This window comes from Folsomia candida, unplaced genomic scaffold (genome assembly GCF_002217175.1).
Source record: "Folsomia candida strain VU population unplaced genomic scaffold, ASM221717v1 Fcan01_Sc014, whole genome shotgun sequence".
Lineage (NCBI taxonomy): Eukaryota > Metazoa > Arthropoda > Collembola > Entomobryomorpha > Isotomidae > Folsomia > Folsomia candida.
Window position 1 is genome coordinate 2,580,593 of NW_019091206.1, and position 19,573 is coordinate 2,600,165.

Here is a 19,573-nt window from a genome sequence, read left to right on the forward strand (position 1 = left end):
TCATCCGCGGATATCCTAGGATCGGATCGCATCGGATTTCGAGTAGAACCGGGAGCCGATCCGGGAACTAAAGCGAGGAAATCAGATCCGATCCGATCTTGTATTTATCCGATCCTATCCTACGGATCGGTTAATTTAGGATACGGATTACCATCCCTAGTTGCAAGAAATGTATGATTTACGAATCGATACATAATTTTGGATAAAATCGACTGCTTATAAACTTTTCTAAGGTACAATACCATTAAGGACATTGTGTAACAAATTAAATTGTAGTCACAAGCGGAGATGACTCACAATTTCATAAAATTTCAAAACTTCGTAGAAAATTTTACACACAAATTTTAAAATAATCAGTGTTATATAATTTCCATGATTGCATAAAAGTTTGTCAAATTATACTAAATCGTTGTTATACGAGTGGAGTGGACTCACTCACGTTTATAAATCTTCAAAACTTTAAAATCTTATGAAAATAGTTAAATTTGAAAATTATTATTATTTTTTTCTGGAATTGAATAAAAATTTGAAAATCAGGATTTGGGCGTCGATACAAAATTTTGAATAAATTTGACAAAGGTTAAAATAATTTTTCAAGTATTAAATCTGTTTACATCGTAGTGACAAGTGGAATCGCACTTTCATAAAATATCAAAATTTCATAAAAAATAGTTAAATTTTAAAATGATGACCAATTAAATTTCCAGAATTGAATAAAAGTTCGTGAAAATGTAGGATTTTCGAGTCAGTACAAAATTCTGGGTGTACTTGGGAAAGTAAGTTATATTGAAATTTGGGTGGTGTACATTGATTATAAAAGTGTATAAATCGTAAAATTTAAAAATTTCATGGGAAATTTCAATTTCAAATTAAATTTTAAAATAATGACCATTTCAGTTTCCAGAGAATTTAATAAAAAATTTGTGAAAATGTGGGACCTTACAGTCGATACAAAACTCTGCACAAATTTGGCAACGTGTAAGCTTTCGTAAGATGCTTGGTAAGTAATGGCACATCTTTCGAGTTAGCGAACGTGTAAATTAAATTTCATACACTCAAAATAAGGTAGTAATGAATCATTACCATGCGGAATCACTATGTGTCTCTACCACGTCGGTTACGATTTGTCGCGGAAATGGTAATAAGAAGATCAGGGAAATTCAAATTTAATACATAATGGTATTCACTTCCTTAATATTTGGTAATGAATTTGCCCATTCATGCCCATTTGGGGCATGAATGAATTCATGCCCCAAATGCATGAATTCATCACATGGAGTACATTAGCCGAACGAGCCGAATTATCTTATTATTCAAGACCACTTATTTTTATTTTGACGTTTAAATTGTTCAATTTCGTATGATTTAAACGCCAAAATAAAATAATTTGCGTTAAATAATAAAATAATTTGGCTCATTCGGGTAATGTATTCCATGCGATGAATGAATAGCGTAAAACGGAGTTTAACAACTGTAATTTTTATGTTGGCGTAATAATCATACCAAATTGAATAATTTAAACGCCAAAATAAAAATAACTCGTGTCAAATAATAAATGGGAGACAAGCATGCAAACGTGCTCAAAATGCTTTTCCTGCACATTTCAGAGCCACCACCACGAGCTGGTCAATCTATTTGTACATACCTCATCGTGTGGGTGCGTAGTACATCGCGCCCGCCAATTATTTCGCATCATTTTGTGTTAGCGATTGTTAGATACCAACGGTGTTATTAATTTATTAAAAAATGGACCTGGTACATTTTAATTAGCATCAATTGATACAAAAAAGTCGTTAACAGACAGACGGACAGACGGACGGACAAGAGGAATTCAATAGCTCCCGTGCTAAGCAGGTTGAGCTAATAAAGCAGATCAGAGTCTTCTAAAATGTCAAAACGATCACTATTTTGGTTTCCATGATTGAATTAAATGTATATAGGATTTGGGGAGTCGATATAAATTTCTAAATAAAATTGACAATAAATTTCGTTTAAACTATTTTAAGGTAAAAATCTGTCCTTCAAATAACTAAACATATCCTAAATTAAATTGCAGACACGTTGTAGATTCAAAATTGTGTAGAAAATTTTATCTCTAAATTTCAAAATCATCACCATTTTAATTTCCATGATTGGATAAAAGTTGGTAAAAATGCAGGAATTATAAAATTTAATTTAATAATTTAATAATTCCTCTAGAATATTTCAATGTCAAAATAATCACGGTTTTAGAACAACCATAATAAATGTTTTACACTCAAAATAAGGTAGTAATGAATCATTACCATGCAGAATGACTATGTGGCTCTACCACGTCGGTTACGATTTGTCGTAGAAATGGTAATAAGAAGATCAGGGAAATTCAAATTTAATACATAATGGTATTCACTTCCTTAATATTTGGTAATGAATTTGAATTTCTCTGAACTTATTATTACCATCTCTACGACAAATCGTAACCGACGTGGTAAAGACAAATAGTCATTCCGCACGGTAATGATTCATTATTACCTTATTTTGAGTGTATAATCGGATTTTAAAAAAATCAAAATATAGTGGAAAATTGCACACTTAACTTAAACTGATCACCATTTTAATTTTCATGATTGCATAAGAGTTTGTGAAAATGCAAGATTTGCGAGTCGAAAAAGAATTCTGGATCAAATTTACAACCATCTAAGCTTTAGAGGTAATGCGTACACCAAATTAATAATATTGTAATAAACTAGCTTGATTCTAAAACTTTGAACATAATTTTGGTAAAATAAAATGTATTCTAAAATCAATTTGAAAATTTGAAAATTGATTTGCAAGTCGATACAAAATTCTGTGTGCGATTGGCAAAGTTTACGCTTTTCCAAGGTTAAAATTGCGTGCTTCAAGTAAGCAAGCATTTTTTTCCCTAAAATAAAATTGTGGACTCTCTCCTTTTTAAAATTTCAAAATTTGAGTAAAATTAGTGGCTCAATTTCAAATAATTGTCATTTCGAAACAAGCGTAAATAAAAGCCTATGGATTAGATTTGCATAGAATTTGCAAGTCTGATTGGAAATTTTAAAATTACAACTAAATATCTTAAATTTTCAAAATTGAATCAAAGTTTGGAAAAATGTAAACTAATTAAATTAACAAGATTGTAGAGTGTTTATGACATTTTAGCACAATTTTAAAATAATTTTTGCTTTAATTTCCATAATTTAGCATAAGTTTGTGAAGACGAGTTTGTGAAAACGAAGGACTTAAGAGTCGAAACAAAACTCTGGATAAAATTGAAAAATTATAAATTGTTTTAAGACATCCCAGATTCGAATAAACTTGTGCAAAAGAAATCTTAAGTAGACACACTATTATCGTTTTAAAATTTCAGATTTGGTAGAAAATTTCATAGCTAAATTTCAAAATAATTTTAATTTCCGCGATTTAATACACATTTATAAATGCCAAAATTATGATTCATTCTCAATTTCTCAATTTCAAAAGATAAACACCATTTTGGAAACAACATAGAAAAGTTGTATAATAAGATTTTCATAGAATTTCTAAATTTCATAGAAAATTTCATACCTAAATCTTAAAATCATAACCATTTTAAGTTCCTGAATTTAATAAAACTTTGGAAAAGTGTAGAACATGCAAGCCGAAACAAAATGTTGCATAATATTCCAAATATTAAACTCTTTTAAGATGCAATATCTTGCACAATAAGCAAACGTGTAATACATAAATTAAATTGTAGTCAAGTGCGGACTAAATATTTTCATAAAATGTAAAAATTTTATAAGCAAAATAGCTAAAATTTTCAAGATTCAATAAGAGTTTGAATTTTTTAAAATGTGGGATTAGCGTGTCGATACGAAATTCTGGTTAAAATTGTCAAATTTTAAAAATTTGTAAGGTGTTTATTCAATTCTTTAGTAAAGTCTCAAAACAGAGAGGCGAATTCATTAAAAATGGGTTTATTTATACATCATGGCGCATTTATAGAAGAAATTTAATTAAAGGTGAAACCAGTCGCTACGGAAGCCTAGGGGACATTAACATCGTGTGGATTTATATAAGATTCGCGGATGATGTTGACATCGAATTATTTTGGGTGCATTGTCCCCACGCTTCCGCGACCACTGGATGGAACTAACTTGTTTGGTAAGCAAACGAGTACTAAATTAAATTGTAGTTCACAAGTGGCACAATTCACAATTTTATAACATTTCAAAATTTCAAGATTTCGTAGAAAATAGATCAATTTTAAAATTATTACTATTTTAATTTACATATTTAAGTAAATGCTTGCGAAAATGTAGGATTGAGAGTGCATACAAAATTCTGGATACAACCGACAGCCTATAAACCTTTTTAAGGTTGGTGTCCATTTTAGCAGACAGACGTGCACTAAATTAAATTCTATTCACATGTGGACTCGCACTTTCATACAATTTCAAAATTTTAACATTTCTAACATCGGTGAGGTTAAGAAAAGCACAATTTTATAACAACCATAATGAAAGTTTTATAATCAGACTTTCATAAAATTTCAACTATTTGAAAACTAAATTGGCTAATTATGTATCAATCACTACTTAAAGTTCAGTTCCATAATTAAATAAAAGTTTTGAAAAATATTTGCAAATTGAAAAAAATTGGATAAAATTTACAACTTTTAAAGGATTCTAAGGTACAAATTCTAGATAAACGTCGGAACTGAGGCATGTAAAATGACGAAATTTGAAATTTCATAGAAAATTTCATATCTAAATTTGAATTAATCATAATTTTAATTTCCAAGATAGAATAAAATTATGAAAAAATGTATGATTTGGGAGTCGATGTAAAATTCTGGATAAAATTGTTGTAAGACTTTGCATTAAAAAGTACTTAAATAGATGATGAGTTTTTTTGTTCGGAGAGGAAACTAAAGTTTGCAAAGTCATGAATTATTTTATGAAATTTTTCTAACGTTATCGTAATTTAATTGAAAATTTTATAATATTTTCGATAATTTTCACCCAGAAAATTACAATTTCCTTGGATTGACAACTTGAAATATGTGCGATCAGTGATGAAAAAAATTCAGATTTTGTAGTTTTGTATGACTTTTTGAAGTTTTTTTGAAGTGAGAATTGTGGAAAATACAATATATTACTTGTCAAAAATATGGAAATCTCAAGTTTGGTCACGGAAATAAAATTTTTGAATACTTTTGCAGTGAAAAATGCTACAATATAGAAATATAGTAAATAACAGGAAATTCTGTTGGGAAAATAATTATAGACAATTTCGAAAATTTATACTTTTTAGAACATCACATCATTTTTTTTTATACATTTTAAACATTTATTATGAAGTGTTGGGTCTTGCAGAAAAAAAAATTGATTTTAAAGATTTGTCTGCTGGTCGTAGGGCAGGGAAGAAATATGGAAAATGAGGGGAAAAATCAGAAGCGAGTGAGAGTGTGCAAAAAAGAGTTTAAGATATTAATGTTAATATTATTTATTAATTAATAAAAATTTCGAAGATTTATATTTTTTCGAGAAAAAAAAACTTCCTGAAAATAATGGCATCTTTTTACTCATTTTGTAATAAATATTAGTTTTAACCCAGTTTTGAAAAACATAGAGGGAACTCACGTCACAGTTTGTAACCTTCGTAACTGCGTAAGGTTTATAAGATTACAAACTTTTACGAACTTTCACACACATTTCTAAGGAAAATTATCTTACGAACTTTTACGAATCTTACGCACTTAAAAAGCATGTTTTTGGTTCGTAAACAAAATTTCGTAAATAATTCGAGTTTGATATATGCATTTTGGGTTGAAATTGTCCTAGAAACTAATTGCGTATTATAAATTTTGTGTGATCCCATCAACATTCATTGGTCGCTATCCAACCGGCCCCCAAAAGTCAAATATGGGTTAAATTGACACATTCCATCCAGTGGGGTGTCAATCGATCGGTCTTGATCATACGATCATTTTGGTATATCATAGAATTTTGTGGCATATGAAATGGCTGCGTAATTCCTGAAAAACTGATATTTTAGGCAAAAAAATCAAAAATTTCATTTCGTGTAAGCTAGGGAAAAGTTGGCTAGCAACATTTTGATGTCGTTTTATATACGACATTTTTTACCAAAAAATGTTTACGAAAATGTTTACAAAGTCAATTCACGTCAAGAGTGTGTAAACTTACAAACCTAACGCAGTTACGTAGGTTACGAACTTGACGTGAAATCCCCCATAGATTGTGTCAAAAAATACCTAAAATCACTCCTAAAATCATTTCTCATATTAAATATGCATATTTACTTGTAACCGTTGGGAGCCAAGTTTTGCAAGAAAAAAGGTTATTGATAAAAGGTTACGCACGTTATTCAGCAGCGAAAGTATAGTATAAACTGGGCGCAAGTTAAAAGTGGTGAAAGCATGAGAAAAATAGTAATGTGAAAATTTCCACTTTCTGGCGTCCAACTTTGCATATTTTCTTACAATCTGCAAATAATATGCTAGGCTTAAATTTCATGTATGTAAATATTAATTAAGTCAAATCGGTACAATCGAATGCAAAATTGGTATTGGTAAAAAAAAGTTGTGTAACGATTTTTTTATGTGAACAAAATATTGAAAACTAATTAATCAGAGTACAAATCTAAATATTCTTAAGCCAAATTAGTGTCAGAACTAAATTATATTAGCGAATAAATTAAAGCAGTTGTATAAAAAGTCCAAATTTCGGAAATTAGCAGAAAAATTACGTATCTTTGCTCATACGAAATATTAATATTTCTCAAAATTTCCAGTTTTCGGCGTCCAACTTATCAGAAACAGATTACTTCAAATCGTGTCAGTAAATATGTTTCCAGGTTAAGAATAATATGTAAAGCTTAAATTTTACGTAAGTCAAACTGACACTACAATTTTAAAAAACGTTGTTTACTTTATGAAAAATTGATGGTAAGACAGTTGCGCTAACGTATTTTGTGGGGACAAAATATTAAATAATAATGAACCAGAATACGAGTCTAAATATTCTTAACCAGAATTGTAGTCATCAAAACTACCAATAAATTGTATTAGAGAATACATAAGCAAAAGCAATACATTTGGAAAATTTGTAGAAAAAAGTGTTTTTTTTTGTTGTGGATTTTCATTCATTAGGGATTCCCAACTTTGTAAAAAAATCGCTTTTTCGCTCTTTTTGAAAACACTTTTTTCCCAATTCGCATACGATTTCGTTCTTCTCTCACTCTTTTGGCCCAAAAATAAAATTATTTTAACCTTGATTTTGTTTTTAAGCAAAAATATTGGAAAAAATTTCGAAATCGCACTCGGAATTGAGAAAAAAGCGTTTTGTGAAAGAGTGAAAAAAAACGAATTTTTAACAAAGTTGGAACTCCTTATTATATCTTTCGTTCACTGTAAATATATTTTTTTTATTTCACGTTCAATGGCACCGAACTTTTAGTTTCAAAATTTGTTTTGGTGTTTTTGTACAGTAAAAATTATACGGCAGGGTCAACATAAATATACATAGGTGAAAATCAGGCAAAATTGTCCAAAGTCCAAATTATCAAAAGTCCAAATAGGAATAGGTCTATTTCATAGGGCTATTTTCAGTCGGTAACAATATTTATTATCCAATTGAACATATGTATTTTGATAAAAAGTTGTGCCATTATAAAGTATGAGTTTTTTTTGATAGAGGACAGAAACATTGAACTTATTAAATAATTATTAACTAATTGATCCAAAAATGAATAAATTCTTAACCAAAATTATTGTCAAAACTAAATTACTTATATGTAACTGGTAACGTGCGACTTAATTATTTAAATCAGGTGGTTATCCAATTGTGTGACACAATTTGTACGTCTGGGTTCTGAATGTTTGATTCGATTTATGTAAGTAAGTAAGATCGACTATGTTAGTAGAGAAACATGTACATAAAAACGTAAAAATAAAACGACAATTAATACACCACCTTCATTCTTATGATAACGAAAATCTGGACGATTTCTTTCTTTACTTATACCTATTTGAATACTTATTTGCACAATGAAACCCGTGGCATTTGAGGATGTGCGGCGTTAATATATTTTTCTATGTATAATCATTGGCAGAGGGCGGATATGTATTTACGAAAAATCGCTATTTTTGTATTTAATTATATGTACTTATAAAAAAAACGTCAAACTATTTACGAAGTATGTACACACGAAAATAATGCGTAAAAGATTTGAGTATTATTAAATTAAAATTAAAGAGTGGTATTTTTATTAATCCTCATGTAACCAACCTTCAACTCTTGTTTTGATTTAACGTTGACTTAGCTGACTGTGACATCACAGGTCTAAAAATCTGCACATTTTTACCCATTTCTCGGCTCTGGGAATGTATTTTTAAATTCGATCTGGTCATTTTGTAGATCAGATCAATACCAATTTATTAAAAATATGCACTCTAGATTTTGAAAAGTTTTGAAGGAGGAGACCCAATTTTTCTGAAGGCATTCACTCTTTTTGGGTCTCTTTCTACAAAACTTTTCAAAATCTAGAGTGCATATTTTTAATAAATTGGTACTGATCTGGTCTACAAAATGACCAGATTGAATTTAAAAATACATTCCTAGAGCCGAGAAATGAATAAAAATGTGCAGATTTTTAGACCTGTGACGTCACAGTCACCTAAGTCAACGTTAAAGGCTAATTAACTTAATTGCCTGATCTTGATTTGAACTCATGAGGACGCTGTCAATGATATCTACGTTATCATTTATTTGCATCGCCTCCTGCATTATGTAAAAGCTGAGGAGTAAAAATGACCTAATCCCGTCCATTCATCCTGTAAAATACCCATTAAACATACGCAATATTCACAGGACGGATATGTATTATTCACTGAAATATGTACCTAGTTATTATTTAGGGAAAGAAAACATCAAAATATTTACGAAATGTGTACGAAAAAATTATGTATGTATAAGCAAGAATTTTCGAAATGTTTATGCTTTTGAATTTAATCGTCTGGATTTTTGGGATTCAATTTTTTTAGCTAAAAAATTTCGTGTTAGATCGTTGAAATACCTGTTAATTTATGAGATATATGTAGGTGTGTTTGATAAAAATATCTAAAAGATTTACATATTTTTGAAATATTAGCGAAAATATTCAAACGTCTGAAATCCTATATATTTTATGTAAAAAATATTTTAAAATTTCTGTTATCTATGCGAATTGGAACCAGAGTTGGGAACTAATCCGGATTACTCAATGTATTTAAATTGTCAATCCCTAATCCATAATCCCTCTATCTTTAACATTGGAAAATCCGGATTAGTTCCCAACTCTGGTTGGAACACACCCACAAAGTCGGTCGGAATCAAATGAAAAAGTTGAAAATAATTACATACATACATATCCGCCCTCTGGTCATCGTCGTCATCTCTTCATTCGATCTTAACACTAGATTAGCATATGAATGAATCTATTCTATATAATCTATAAATTACTATCCATCATCGACCTCCACCAGGGTGACATTATTATGACTTTTGCAAGAAAATTAGCATAGATTAAGCTCTATAAGATGATATTTAGAGCTGTGATGAGTTAAATTTGGGGGAGAAATCGTCCACATTTTGAGTCGATAACACATTAAATTTGTGAAAATGGCATCGTCGTGGCTCTATTTTGCCTCGATAACTTTGGTCATCGCGACGTACGTGGTGTCGCTGAACATACCGTCCATCGTCATCCCGACGACGATCCTGCCGCCGACGTCGTCAGGGTCCTCGCTCCTCGACACGATTGGCCAGTACTCCAGTGGAGCCTCGAATTTAGCCTGTGAAGTAAATCCGACCGGATTACTGTGTAACACGAGCGTTTCAACGGGACATAAAATCGTAAGGAAATAAAAATTAGGAGAAAATTTTTAGGAAATTTTGTAAAAGTACGACTTGCATGTGAAAATTGCCACATTTTTTATAATTTCTAGCCGATTGGAATTTATTTTAAAATTCTAGAAGACTAATTTGTAGAGCAGGGAGTTGGCAATTTTTTGAAAATATACATCCCATATTTTGACACTTTTTGAAGGAGGAGATTTCAAGTTTAGGAAACCTTCAGAAAAATTGGAACTCGTCGAAAAAATTGTCGCAAAATCAGCACTTTTTAATGTTGATTTTGTGATAATTCTAATCATTTCTCTCCTCCGGGAACTTATTTTAAAATTTTGGACGAAAAATTTGCCATCAGTGAGTTGATTAATGGAATGGCGTTGAGTTTTTTGAGCAGTGTCAAAATCTGGAGTGTATATTTCTTTAAAAAATTGGGAACGACCTGCTCTACAAATTTGTCTTTCAGAATTTTAAGATAAGTTCCTAGAGGCGAGAAATCATTGGTTTTGAAGATTTTGGCAATGAATCATTACGTCATTGGTTAAAATGAATTATGTTTTCGCAGATTCAAAACCTCCCTGCGGACGCGACGATCCGACCGTGTTCCGTATTTCTAGCGAGTCCCCACTGTTGCGCGCAGTTTTGTCCACCTGGTGTGGGCGGCAGGTGCGATTTGGAGACGGGGGCGTGTTTCTGCAATCCGGTGAGTAATTTGATATTTGAGAGGTTTAAGTTACCATTTTCTTGCAATCCGATAATTAATTGTTAAGTAGTATTAAATTTCCCAAATTTCGGATTATCTATAATGACGTTATGACCATTTTTTGCAATGCAGTATAATTAATTCCTAACTTTAATTTGAGAAGAAAATTTCCGATTACGACGCTATGGCAATTTTCTTTTGCAATTCGGTAATTTTGTGATTTCCCGTTAGTTTTAAATTTGAAGAGCAGTTTCGCATTAAAAATTGACGCTCTGACCATTTTTTTGCAATTCGAAAATTTTGTTATTTCTGGGTAATTTCAAATCTAAAGCGCAATTTCATACCAAAATTTCCGATTAAGGCGCTGTCACCGTTTTTTTCGCAATTCGAAAATTGTGTTCATATAATGAGATTCATATTTCAAATTTGTTCGAAAAACCTTCAACGTTTTGTGTCAATTAATTTCCAGTCCGGAGTTCCGAACGCGTGTCAATTGCTGCTGCAAACGGAGACGTATTCGACAGACGGGATGAACTCGAACGACCTCGCGCTGCTCGGAATCTGCAAAGAAAAGTGCAAATCGAACCCGAACAATTGCACGAAAGCGGCCGCGGCCACGGATGGAATCGTCGGAACTGTGTGCTTCTGCTACTGCTGAGATCTTTTAGGGGGTGGAAATTTTGATTTTTTTTTATAAAATTATGAATTTTATAAAATTTGAAATTTTACTTATTTTCGATTGTTTTATTTTGCGTGTACAACATCTTTGAAAATAATTAAGATTGCACAATTTTGAACGAATTTTGTATTCGGGATCCAATACGGTTTTTTAAATTATGGAATGAAAACCAATTTTGCTGCTGGAAATTATTTTTTAATAAAATTGAATCATAATTAATGAAATTTTACTTTATTGTATCTTTGACGTTTGTAAATAAATATTGTAAAAATTTGACAGAATTGTTATTCACCATCAAAATAATACATTTTATGTATTATTTTGTAAATCGCTGAAGGGTGTAAAATTTCTAGATTTTTGTAAAATCATTTATGAAATTTTACTTTATTTGATCGATCATATTTCTTGATATTTGGTGTGTGAAGTTCATAAATTATGAAATGAAATAAAACCAAAAATAAAATTCTAGAATTTTTGCTGCATGAAATCTTACTCGTATTTCAGCTTATCTTTAAAATTTATTAAAATGTACAATTTTGCCAGAATTATCATTCCACATCCAAGTCTTTCTGTTGTATTAAATTATGAAATAAAATATAAACAATCCAAAATTTTGCTGCCGGAGATATTAATTTTCTTAGAATTGTTTGCGGTAGAAATTTCGCAGAATTTTGTAAAATTATGAGCTAATAAAATTTTACTTTATTTTACCCTACCTGTTCACTTTCATTCATGTGACTATGATTGAGAACGTGATTTTGATAGGGAATGATAGTGAATGAAAATGAATTTCCTGTGGTTTGAATGAAAATGAGTGAAAGATTCCGTCATTTCAGATGAATGACTGTGACTGACAGATTTTTCATTAATTTCATTTTCCACCCTATCCTTAACACATAGGGCGAAGTAAGCAATGAAGTCAGATGGTGTGAAATAAAATGAGTTTGAAAGAAAAGGGAACATACCGGGGTGTCCAACGGGTTAAGGGTCGACACCTATACCAAAATGACCACAATACATGACTTGTTAAACAAGCTGAAGGAATTTCCACGTAAAATTAACTTTTCGTCACGTTTTGATGATATTTGTGACGAACGCATGACCATCGGGTTGCCGGCGGGATAGGTTGGCCGCTGAACGATTTGTAATTTGTTACGAGTTCTGAAATCATAAACTTCCTAGAATTTTTTTTGACAAATTTCCGTATCTGGTGTGGGCTGGATTTTCCTTTGGGGCGCACCAATTAGGCTAACCCATCAGTGTACAATGGCCAATTTTTAATAACAGTAATTTGGTCTTGCCTTGCGGTACACTCCTGTTAATACCTCCCATTGGTGGTTAGTTCGTGAAATTTGAAGGGTTTGTAATTTGTTACGAGTTCTGAAATCATAAACTTCCTAGAAATGTTTTTTGACAAATTTCCTGTGGGATGGATTTTCCTTTAGGGCGCACCATTTTAGTTTACCCACCTGTGTAATGGCGAATTTTTTATAACATTAATTTCGTCTTGCCTTGCGTTACGTTAATATTAATCCCCCCCATTGGGGGTTAGATCCCGTCATTTTATAGGTTTTTGTATTATGTATTTGTATTATGGTGTTTATAATTTGCTATGAATCCAGGAATCATAACCAACAGTTTTGAAATATTTTTTGACAAATTTTGAACAGGTGTGGTGAAAGTGTTATTTTCCCATTTCTTCTTACTGCCCTGGTAAATTTGATTTTTACAAATCGAAACCCGGGTTGAAACCGTTAAATTCAAAATTTTCAAAATACTGTGGACTTACTTCGAAGATGTTCTTGAGTCAAATACAATCTTAAAGCTTGCAGGGCAGTGTTGTTATTGCATAAAAGCGGGAAGCGTTGCATCAGCACATCAGCTAGGAAGACGTTGGTTCGGTTCCCTTGCAGGTTCCTTGGGGGAGATGACATTATCTCATTTTCCGGTCTACGAATGATTTTGAGTGGACCGTTAAAAGTTCTCAACTCTGCACTGATATTTAGATCGAAGTGATTTTCGATTATCATCCGAACTATGCGCAAAAAAAACATACATACATTTTTTCAATAAGAAATGCATTGTTAAGGAAAACTAGTCTTAAAATTTACATGTTTTTCAAGGCTAGTCTGTCTTTTTTAGAAGCACAATTTTTAAGAAATGTCTAAATGCCTCATGATAAGAGTAATGTGGATTTCATCCTTAAAGTAAATACGCAAAGGGATTTCTAACATTTGGATAAATTTTGGATTATTTATGAAAATTTTAAATCGAAAGAAATTCTGAAAAATAATTTGTAGCTGTGGATTTAATTTACCGCTCAACGGAAAATGTCTCACATGCATACCTGTTCATTTTCATTCATTTGACTGATAATGATAATGAATGATAATGAATGAAAATGAATTCACTGTCATGCGAACGAAAATGACCGAAGGATTCCGTCATTTCAGATGAATGAATGTGAATAAAATGATTTTTCACTCATTTCAGCTTTCACCGTATACTTAATACATGGGACAAAGTAAGAAATGAAATGAATTTGAACGAAAGTGGCTGAATGTGAATGAAAATCTTCAGTCAGAAATCGGGATGACTGACTTTTGAATGAAAACTAAATTTTTGAACAGGTATGCCCACATATAATTGCATAATTACGAATTTTAGGTTTTAATACATATGCATTTTTGAATATCTCTTGCAATTTTGAAATAATTATCAAAAATTGAGGATTCTACAACTATATAAAAATATCATTCAAAGATTAATAGCGTGCTAGTTCGTATTATAAAATATGGAAAATTTCTTCACATTAAAATATGGGTGAAAGTCTCTAAAAATTGATAAATATCAAGTTGATGATATTAAACTAACCAATATTTGAAGTAAAATCCGGTGTCTGGTGCAGTGCGACCGGCAAGATCCGATGGAAGGTGGAATCGAGTATCTGCGAAAGTAAAGAATTATTTTCATACTTTCAAAATTTACCCAAATCATTAAAATTTATAAAAAAATGACTCACAAGTCCTGAAATATTAGGGTGATGACCAGACAAGTAAGACGCGACAAAACCCCCAATAGACCAGGAATAGAGGAATATTTCATTTTCGGGAAATCCTAGTAGATTGATAGCGTAATCTAGGACACCTTCGCCAGCGTTCAATTCATTTTGGGGTTACGGAAGGCCCTGGAGATATTTAATCCTTATACATAAATTTATTATTCGTTAGAAGTATGAATTGTATCGCAGAGTAGAGTACTTATTTAATATATTTATGTGTGTAAAATCAGGATAATTAAAATCTCAGAAAAAAAAGGAAAATAGTTTCCCCGAATCCTGGTCTGTTGTAGGTGAGAACAGAAAAGCCTTTGTCAATTGCGGTTCGATTCAAGGCATGTTCCGAAAAAGAGGAGTTACCCTCCAGACAAATAACCAGAATTTTCCCGGTACGTGTGTAGGGAGTTCTGCGTATGTAAATCGGATAAAAGCTAATTAGTCATGCAGAAATTAAGTAATTATGCATGTCAATTTGGCACCATCGGTATATATATGGTGTAATTCATATTACTTAAAGGCCAAGCCAAATTCGCACAAATACATATTGCATAATTATGACAGATAAATTTTGAGAATTCTTGAATGGTAACTGATTACAGAAATATATGTAAAAGATTTTAAGAAATTATGTAATATGTATGTATGTTTGTGAAATTTCTTTGGGCAAAAGTGACAATTATCTTGAGTAAGATCAAATTAGACGGAATACGTACAAATTAAACGATTGGCACAAACTGACATTCATTATCTTCAAATAATTAAATGTGATTTAAACTTACGCTCTCCTGTCATAAAATAAAATGTCAATTTGAATTCCGTCGCAGGCAATTATTTTGGATCGGACTCCGTTGCGTCCCTAGATCCGTCGGGCCCTATGATCCTATAAGAATAAATACGGATTGCATGAAGATTTGTGCACACAAAAGTATGATTTTGCATATAAAACGGTTTTTAAAAACTTAAAGTAACCCTTCTTAAATTAAAAAAATACATAAAGACACATAACAAAGCAAAATTTAGTACACCAACAGTCTTAAAAATCCAGTATCAAAATAATTCCAAGCGGTATTCATTTACGACTTTACCAAAATAGCATTGATAAGCAATCAATGCGATGTAGTAAAAAAGTTTGCAAAATATGTACATACATGTGTACACATGTATGTACGTATTTAGATTATCATGTAATTAGTATTTATAGAAGTTACTGTGTAGTACTCAATTACCGAATGCTATAAATTCATTATTCAAACTGAAATGTGTAAATCAGTCGATATCTCCAGAATACCAGGATTGTACATATTTATTTACATGCATATGTACGTACTTATGTACATGCATATGTACATAAAAATGTCCATTTTTATGTACATTTTTATATATATTTTCATATGTACATACTTATGTACATATTTAAAAGTCAGTGGGAAAATGTACTTTTTATCATCTACCTAAAAAATAGATGGGAAATTGGCTTTTATTTAATTTTGAAAAAATGAGTTGAGCCAAATCTTAAAAATTCCATAAAACCAGCCAAAACTTCAAACTGTTGAAAAGTGCCCGTATTTATGTGAATATTTTGAGAAATTCATGGAGATGTCGAATATGAACTCCAGTTGCGAGAATATTGATTATTATACGAGGGGAGGCCAATAAGTAATGCGAATCTACCCTTCAAAGATAAGATACAAAGCTCAGATTTCGTCCATTCAATCTACATATATCCTGTACATTGTGTTCCAAAAATCATAAGATTCCGATATCTCATTCTTTCACAATCTCTGAGCAAAGTCAGACATCACAAGCAAAAATGGATTTTCAGAAAACTGAGGTTCGTTCCACCATACGGTTTTTTGCATTTCGGCAACCGAAATTTTTGAAAAATTACACAAAGTTTACGGTGATAGTACTCCGTCGTATAGTACTGTTTCTCGTTGGGTGACTGAGTTTAAGTGTGGAAGAAAAAATGTTGAAGATGAACCCCGACCTGGCCGACCAATTTCAGCCACTGATGAGTTCACGTGTTCAAAAGTCCAAGAGTTTGTGATGCAGGATAGGCGTGTTACTATCAACCAAATAGCTGAGGAAATGGGGATTTCACGTGGTAGCGTAGGTTTCATTCTACATGAAAAACTTCGGCTTTCTAAGCTATCCTCTCGTTGGGTTCCACGCCTGCTTACACTAGCACAAAAAGAGGAAAGAGTGCGATGCTGTCGGAACCTGTTAAATTTATGCCAATTGGATCCGGTCAACTTTCACACCAAAATCGTTACTGGGGATGAGACATGGATCCACCACTATGATCCCGAAACAAAACAACAATCAATGCAGTGGCTGACTACTGGTCAAAGTGGCCCAATCAAGGCAAAAGCAACGAAATCTGCAGGGAAGGTTATGGCGACTATTTTTTGGGATGCCAATGGAGTTCTGCATACGGATTACATATCGAAAGGAAGTACAATGAATGCCAATCATTATGTGAAAGTCTTGGAGGAATTACGCTACAACATCAGAAATAAGAGGAGGGGATCCCTGCAAGGTGGACTTTTCCTGCTTCACGACAACGCATCGTCTCATACTGCTAAGATTGTCAAAGCTGCGCTGGATCGATCTGCGTTCTGGAAAATTGATCACCCCCCATATTCTCCCGACCTGGCATCCTGTGACTACTACCTTTTCCCACATATGAAAAAAATTATCAGGGGAAGGAGATTCGAGAGTGATAACGAGCTTATCTCGTGTGTGCATTCTATGGTAAACAGCTTCACTAAAGAATTTTTTTCTGAAGGCATGAAGAAACTGATACAAAGAGCTAAGCGTTGTATTGAATTGGGAGGAGATTATGTTGAAAAGCCGCAAAATGAATTGGAATAAATACCTTTCTTTGACGAGATAAATCATTATTCGCATTATTTAATGGCCTCCCCTCGTATTAGTTTTCCACCAAAATAGAAACAAGGGTCAACATATTTTCACATTTTGGACGGTAAAAACAATAATTTCCACTTTTTCGTACTTGTCTTTGGAAAAATATTTTTCGATGTGAAAACCTGGGTATGGATATGCACATGACTTTAACCAAGTGGTATTGATAAATAATACGGTGTAATAATAGTTCGATGCTAAAGTTTTATCATATCAGCAGCAAATTTTTAGTGACCGGTATAATTTTGGTACCCAGTTGTATCAACTTTAATGCCGAGGAATCATTCCGAAATATTCGTAGAAATTTAAAATTCCACTTACTTGAAGCGAGGCCTGGTTGAACCATCCGACGAAAATGCCGGGGTATAGGGCCAAGGTGCCGATGGTATTGGCCAGTAACCAGGTTAAATACCACTCCAAGGACCCAGTGGGCTCTGGTAGTAAAGCCATTTCGAAGGAAGTGAAAGTAGGAGGCCAATAAGTGAATTGAAAATCGTAAATTCTCAACTCCTCCATATTCCCGACGCCAGGATTTCGAGTGGCACGGTGCACAACTTCCAAAAATTGTCGATACTGTGGGTTTAACCATCGTCCCAACAGCCGGAAACAGTAGCAAATGGCAAGTGCGTAAAAAGTGTAGAGCAGATTTGAGGGGTCCCGCTCCACACATAACCCCCAGATCGACCACATAATCCCCCAAAGGTATGGTCACCCTCATGCCGACGCTTCCCATCCTTTCGAACACATTTCCAACATAGATTGGCTGCTATTAAACAAATTAATTGCATTAATATTTGTCGTAGACAAACTGCTACAAAATTACTGCAACGAATTAAGTGCTAATTGCGAGGTATATTTATAGCTATATAAAAACATAATTTATAACTTATCATACTTACTGGTTCGTTATATATCCTATACAACTCAACTCTGGGGTCAATAGAATGTTTCCCATTTTTCCTAGTGCGTAGGATACCTGGAAAAATGTGAGTGAAAGTCATAATTTTAAATATACTAGGTAATTCTCAATCGTCCAAAACTATTTAATGGCACCAGAGAGCATCAAAAAAATACGATTTTACGGTTGTCATTTATCAGAAATTTGCAAACAAGTTTTTCTGACCAAATTCTAATTATAAACTCGGGGTTAATTGGAATATTAATAAAAATTTTCATTTCCATATCATCATTTTTAGACAATTTTTATGGATGTGGCAACTATGTAAACGTTCATGGGCAGGAATGTACATATTTACATATTACATAAGCAAACTAAATTTTGAATATGAATCCAAATTGTACCTTTGTTGATTCCGTAGATAATGAGGATATTGGCGACCCTGGCAGAGAAAGCTGAGAAAAAAATACTGGCATTATTTTTCATATATTAATCATACAATAACAATTGATTTATTGCATCATAGCCAACAGCCTTTGCACATCATGAATGGTTACATATCGTCGTACTAATTCATAAAAGACCTAAGTGCAGTCGATGCTTTATTCAGAAAAGACCTAAGTGCAGTCGGTATTTAATTCAGAAACGACCGAAGTGCAGTCGATGCTCAATTCAGAAAAGACCTAAGTGTACAGAAAAAAAGTAAAAAAAGACCTATGTGCAAGTATGTATTTACTTATGGCTAAATCTTGCCAAAACGATTTTTCATATATATCGCGCGATTTTTCATATATATCGCGATCGCGCGATGAGTTTGTAGTGTGGAATGAAGCTGGAGTTTTGCATCCTCGAGACGTCCTGATTCTTAAGATGCAGCTCATAGTTGATTAGGAGGGTTTTACGCATGGTCACAAGGGACGTCAAGGTTGATGGGAGGTTTTCACATTTTGCGACCTTGAGGAGATGAAGGAAATCATCGCCCCAGCAATAGTTTCTTTGCATTGGTATCGAGTTGTGGCGTGTCCATTTCATTTGCATGTTCATACATTGCCTTGCGGGGGAGTCTTCTTTTTTTCTTGATATTCTTTCCCAGAAACCCAATGTGTCAGCAAGATGTTGCACTCTTGTGTCCCGCGCACCTGTTTCCAATCGAACAAAGTAATCAGGAGTAGATGGAGGAAGTCTGAGCAGTTTCTTCAAGAAACGGATTTGCAGTTTATCGATATTGTCCACGAATTTCATTGCCCATATGGATGAACCATAAAGAAGAGTTGATCGTGCGATGGAGTTGAATAATTTGAATTGCGTAGATAAGGGCGGAAGACCAGATCTTCTTGTAATATTGAGGACTTTCATCACTGCAGCAGTCGCTTTTTCTTTAAATTCCTTGTAAGCTCGATTGAAGGTCCCATTTCTGTGC

At 32.7% G+C, this 19,573-nt stretch overlaps 2 protein-coding genes across 2 annotated transcripts; both read left to right on the top strand.

Moving 5' to 3' along the window:
• Positions 1-9,594: 9,594 nt before the first annotated feature.
• On the top strand, positions 9,595-11,487 carry LOC110856016. The gene is made up of 3 exons (XM_022104458.2): positions 9,595-9,896; positions 10,456-10,593; positions 11,063-11,487. The coding sequence occupies exons 1-3, from the start codon at positions 9,663-9,665 to the stop codon at positions 11,249-11,251; spliced, it is 561 nt and encodes a 186-aa protein (XP_021960150.1). The 5' UTR covers positions 9,595-9,662; the 3' UTR covers positions 11,252-11,487.
• A 4,931-nt stretch (positions 11,488-16,418) lies between these two features.
• LOC110856093 (histone-lysine N-methyltransferase SETMAR-like) lies at positions 16,419-17,204 on the top strand. The gene has a single exon (XM_022104534.1). It carries the CDS (start codon positions 16,419-16,421, stop codon positions 17,202-17,204), a length of 786 nt encoding a protein of 261 aa, XP_021960226.1.
• Positions 17,205-19,573: the final 2,369 nt, after the last annotated feature.

Coding starts and splice junctions, on each gene's coding strand:
- LOC110856016 (XM_022104458.2), top strand. CDS start 9,663: ATGGCATCGTCGTGGCTCTATTTTGCCTCGATAACTTTGGTCATCGCG. Junction 9,897..10,455: donor TTTCAACGGGACATAAAATC/GTAAGGAAATAA, acceptor ATGTTTTCGCAG/ATTCAAAACCTCCCTGCGGA. Junction 10,594..11,062: donor GGGCGTGTTTCTGCAATCCG/GTGAGTAATTTG, acceptor ATTAATTTCCAG/TCCGGAGTTCCGAACGCGTG.
- LOC110856093 (XM_022104534.1), top strand. CDS start 16,419: ATGGGGATTTCACGTGGTAGCGTAGGTTTCATTCTACATGAAAAACTT.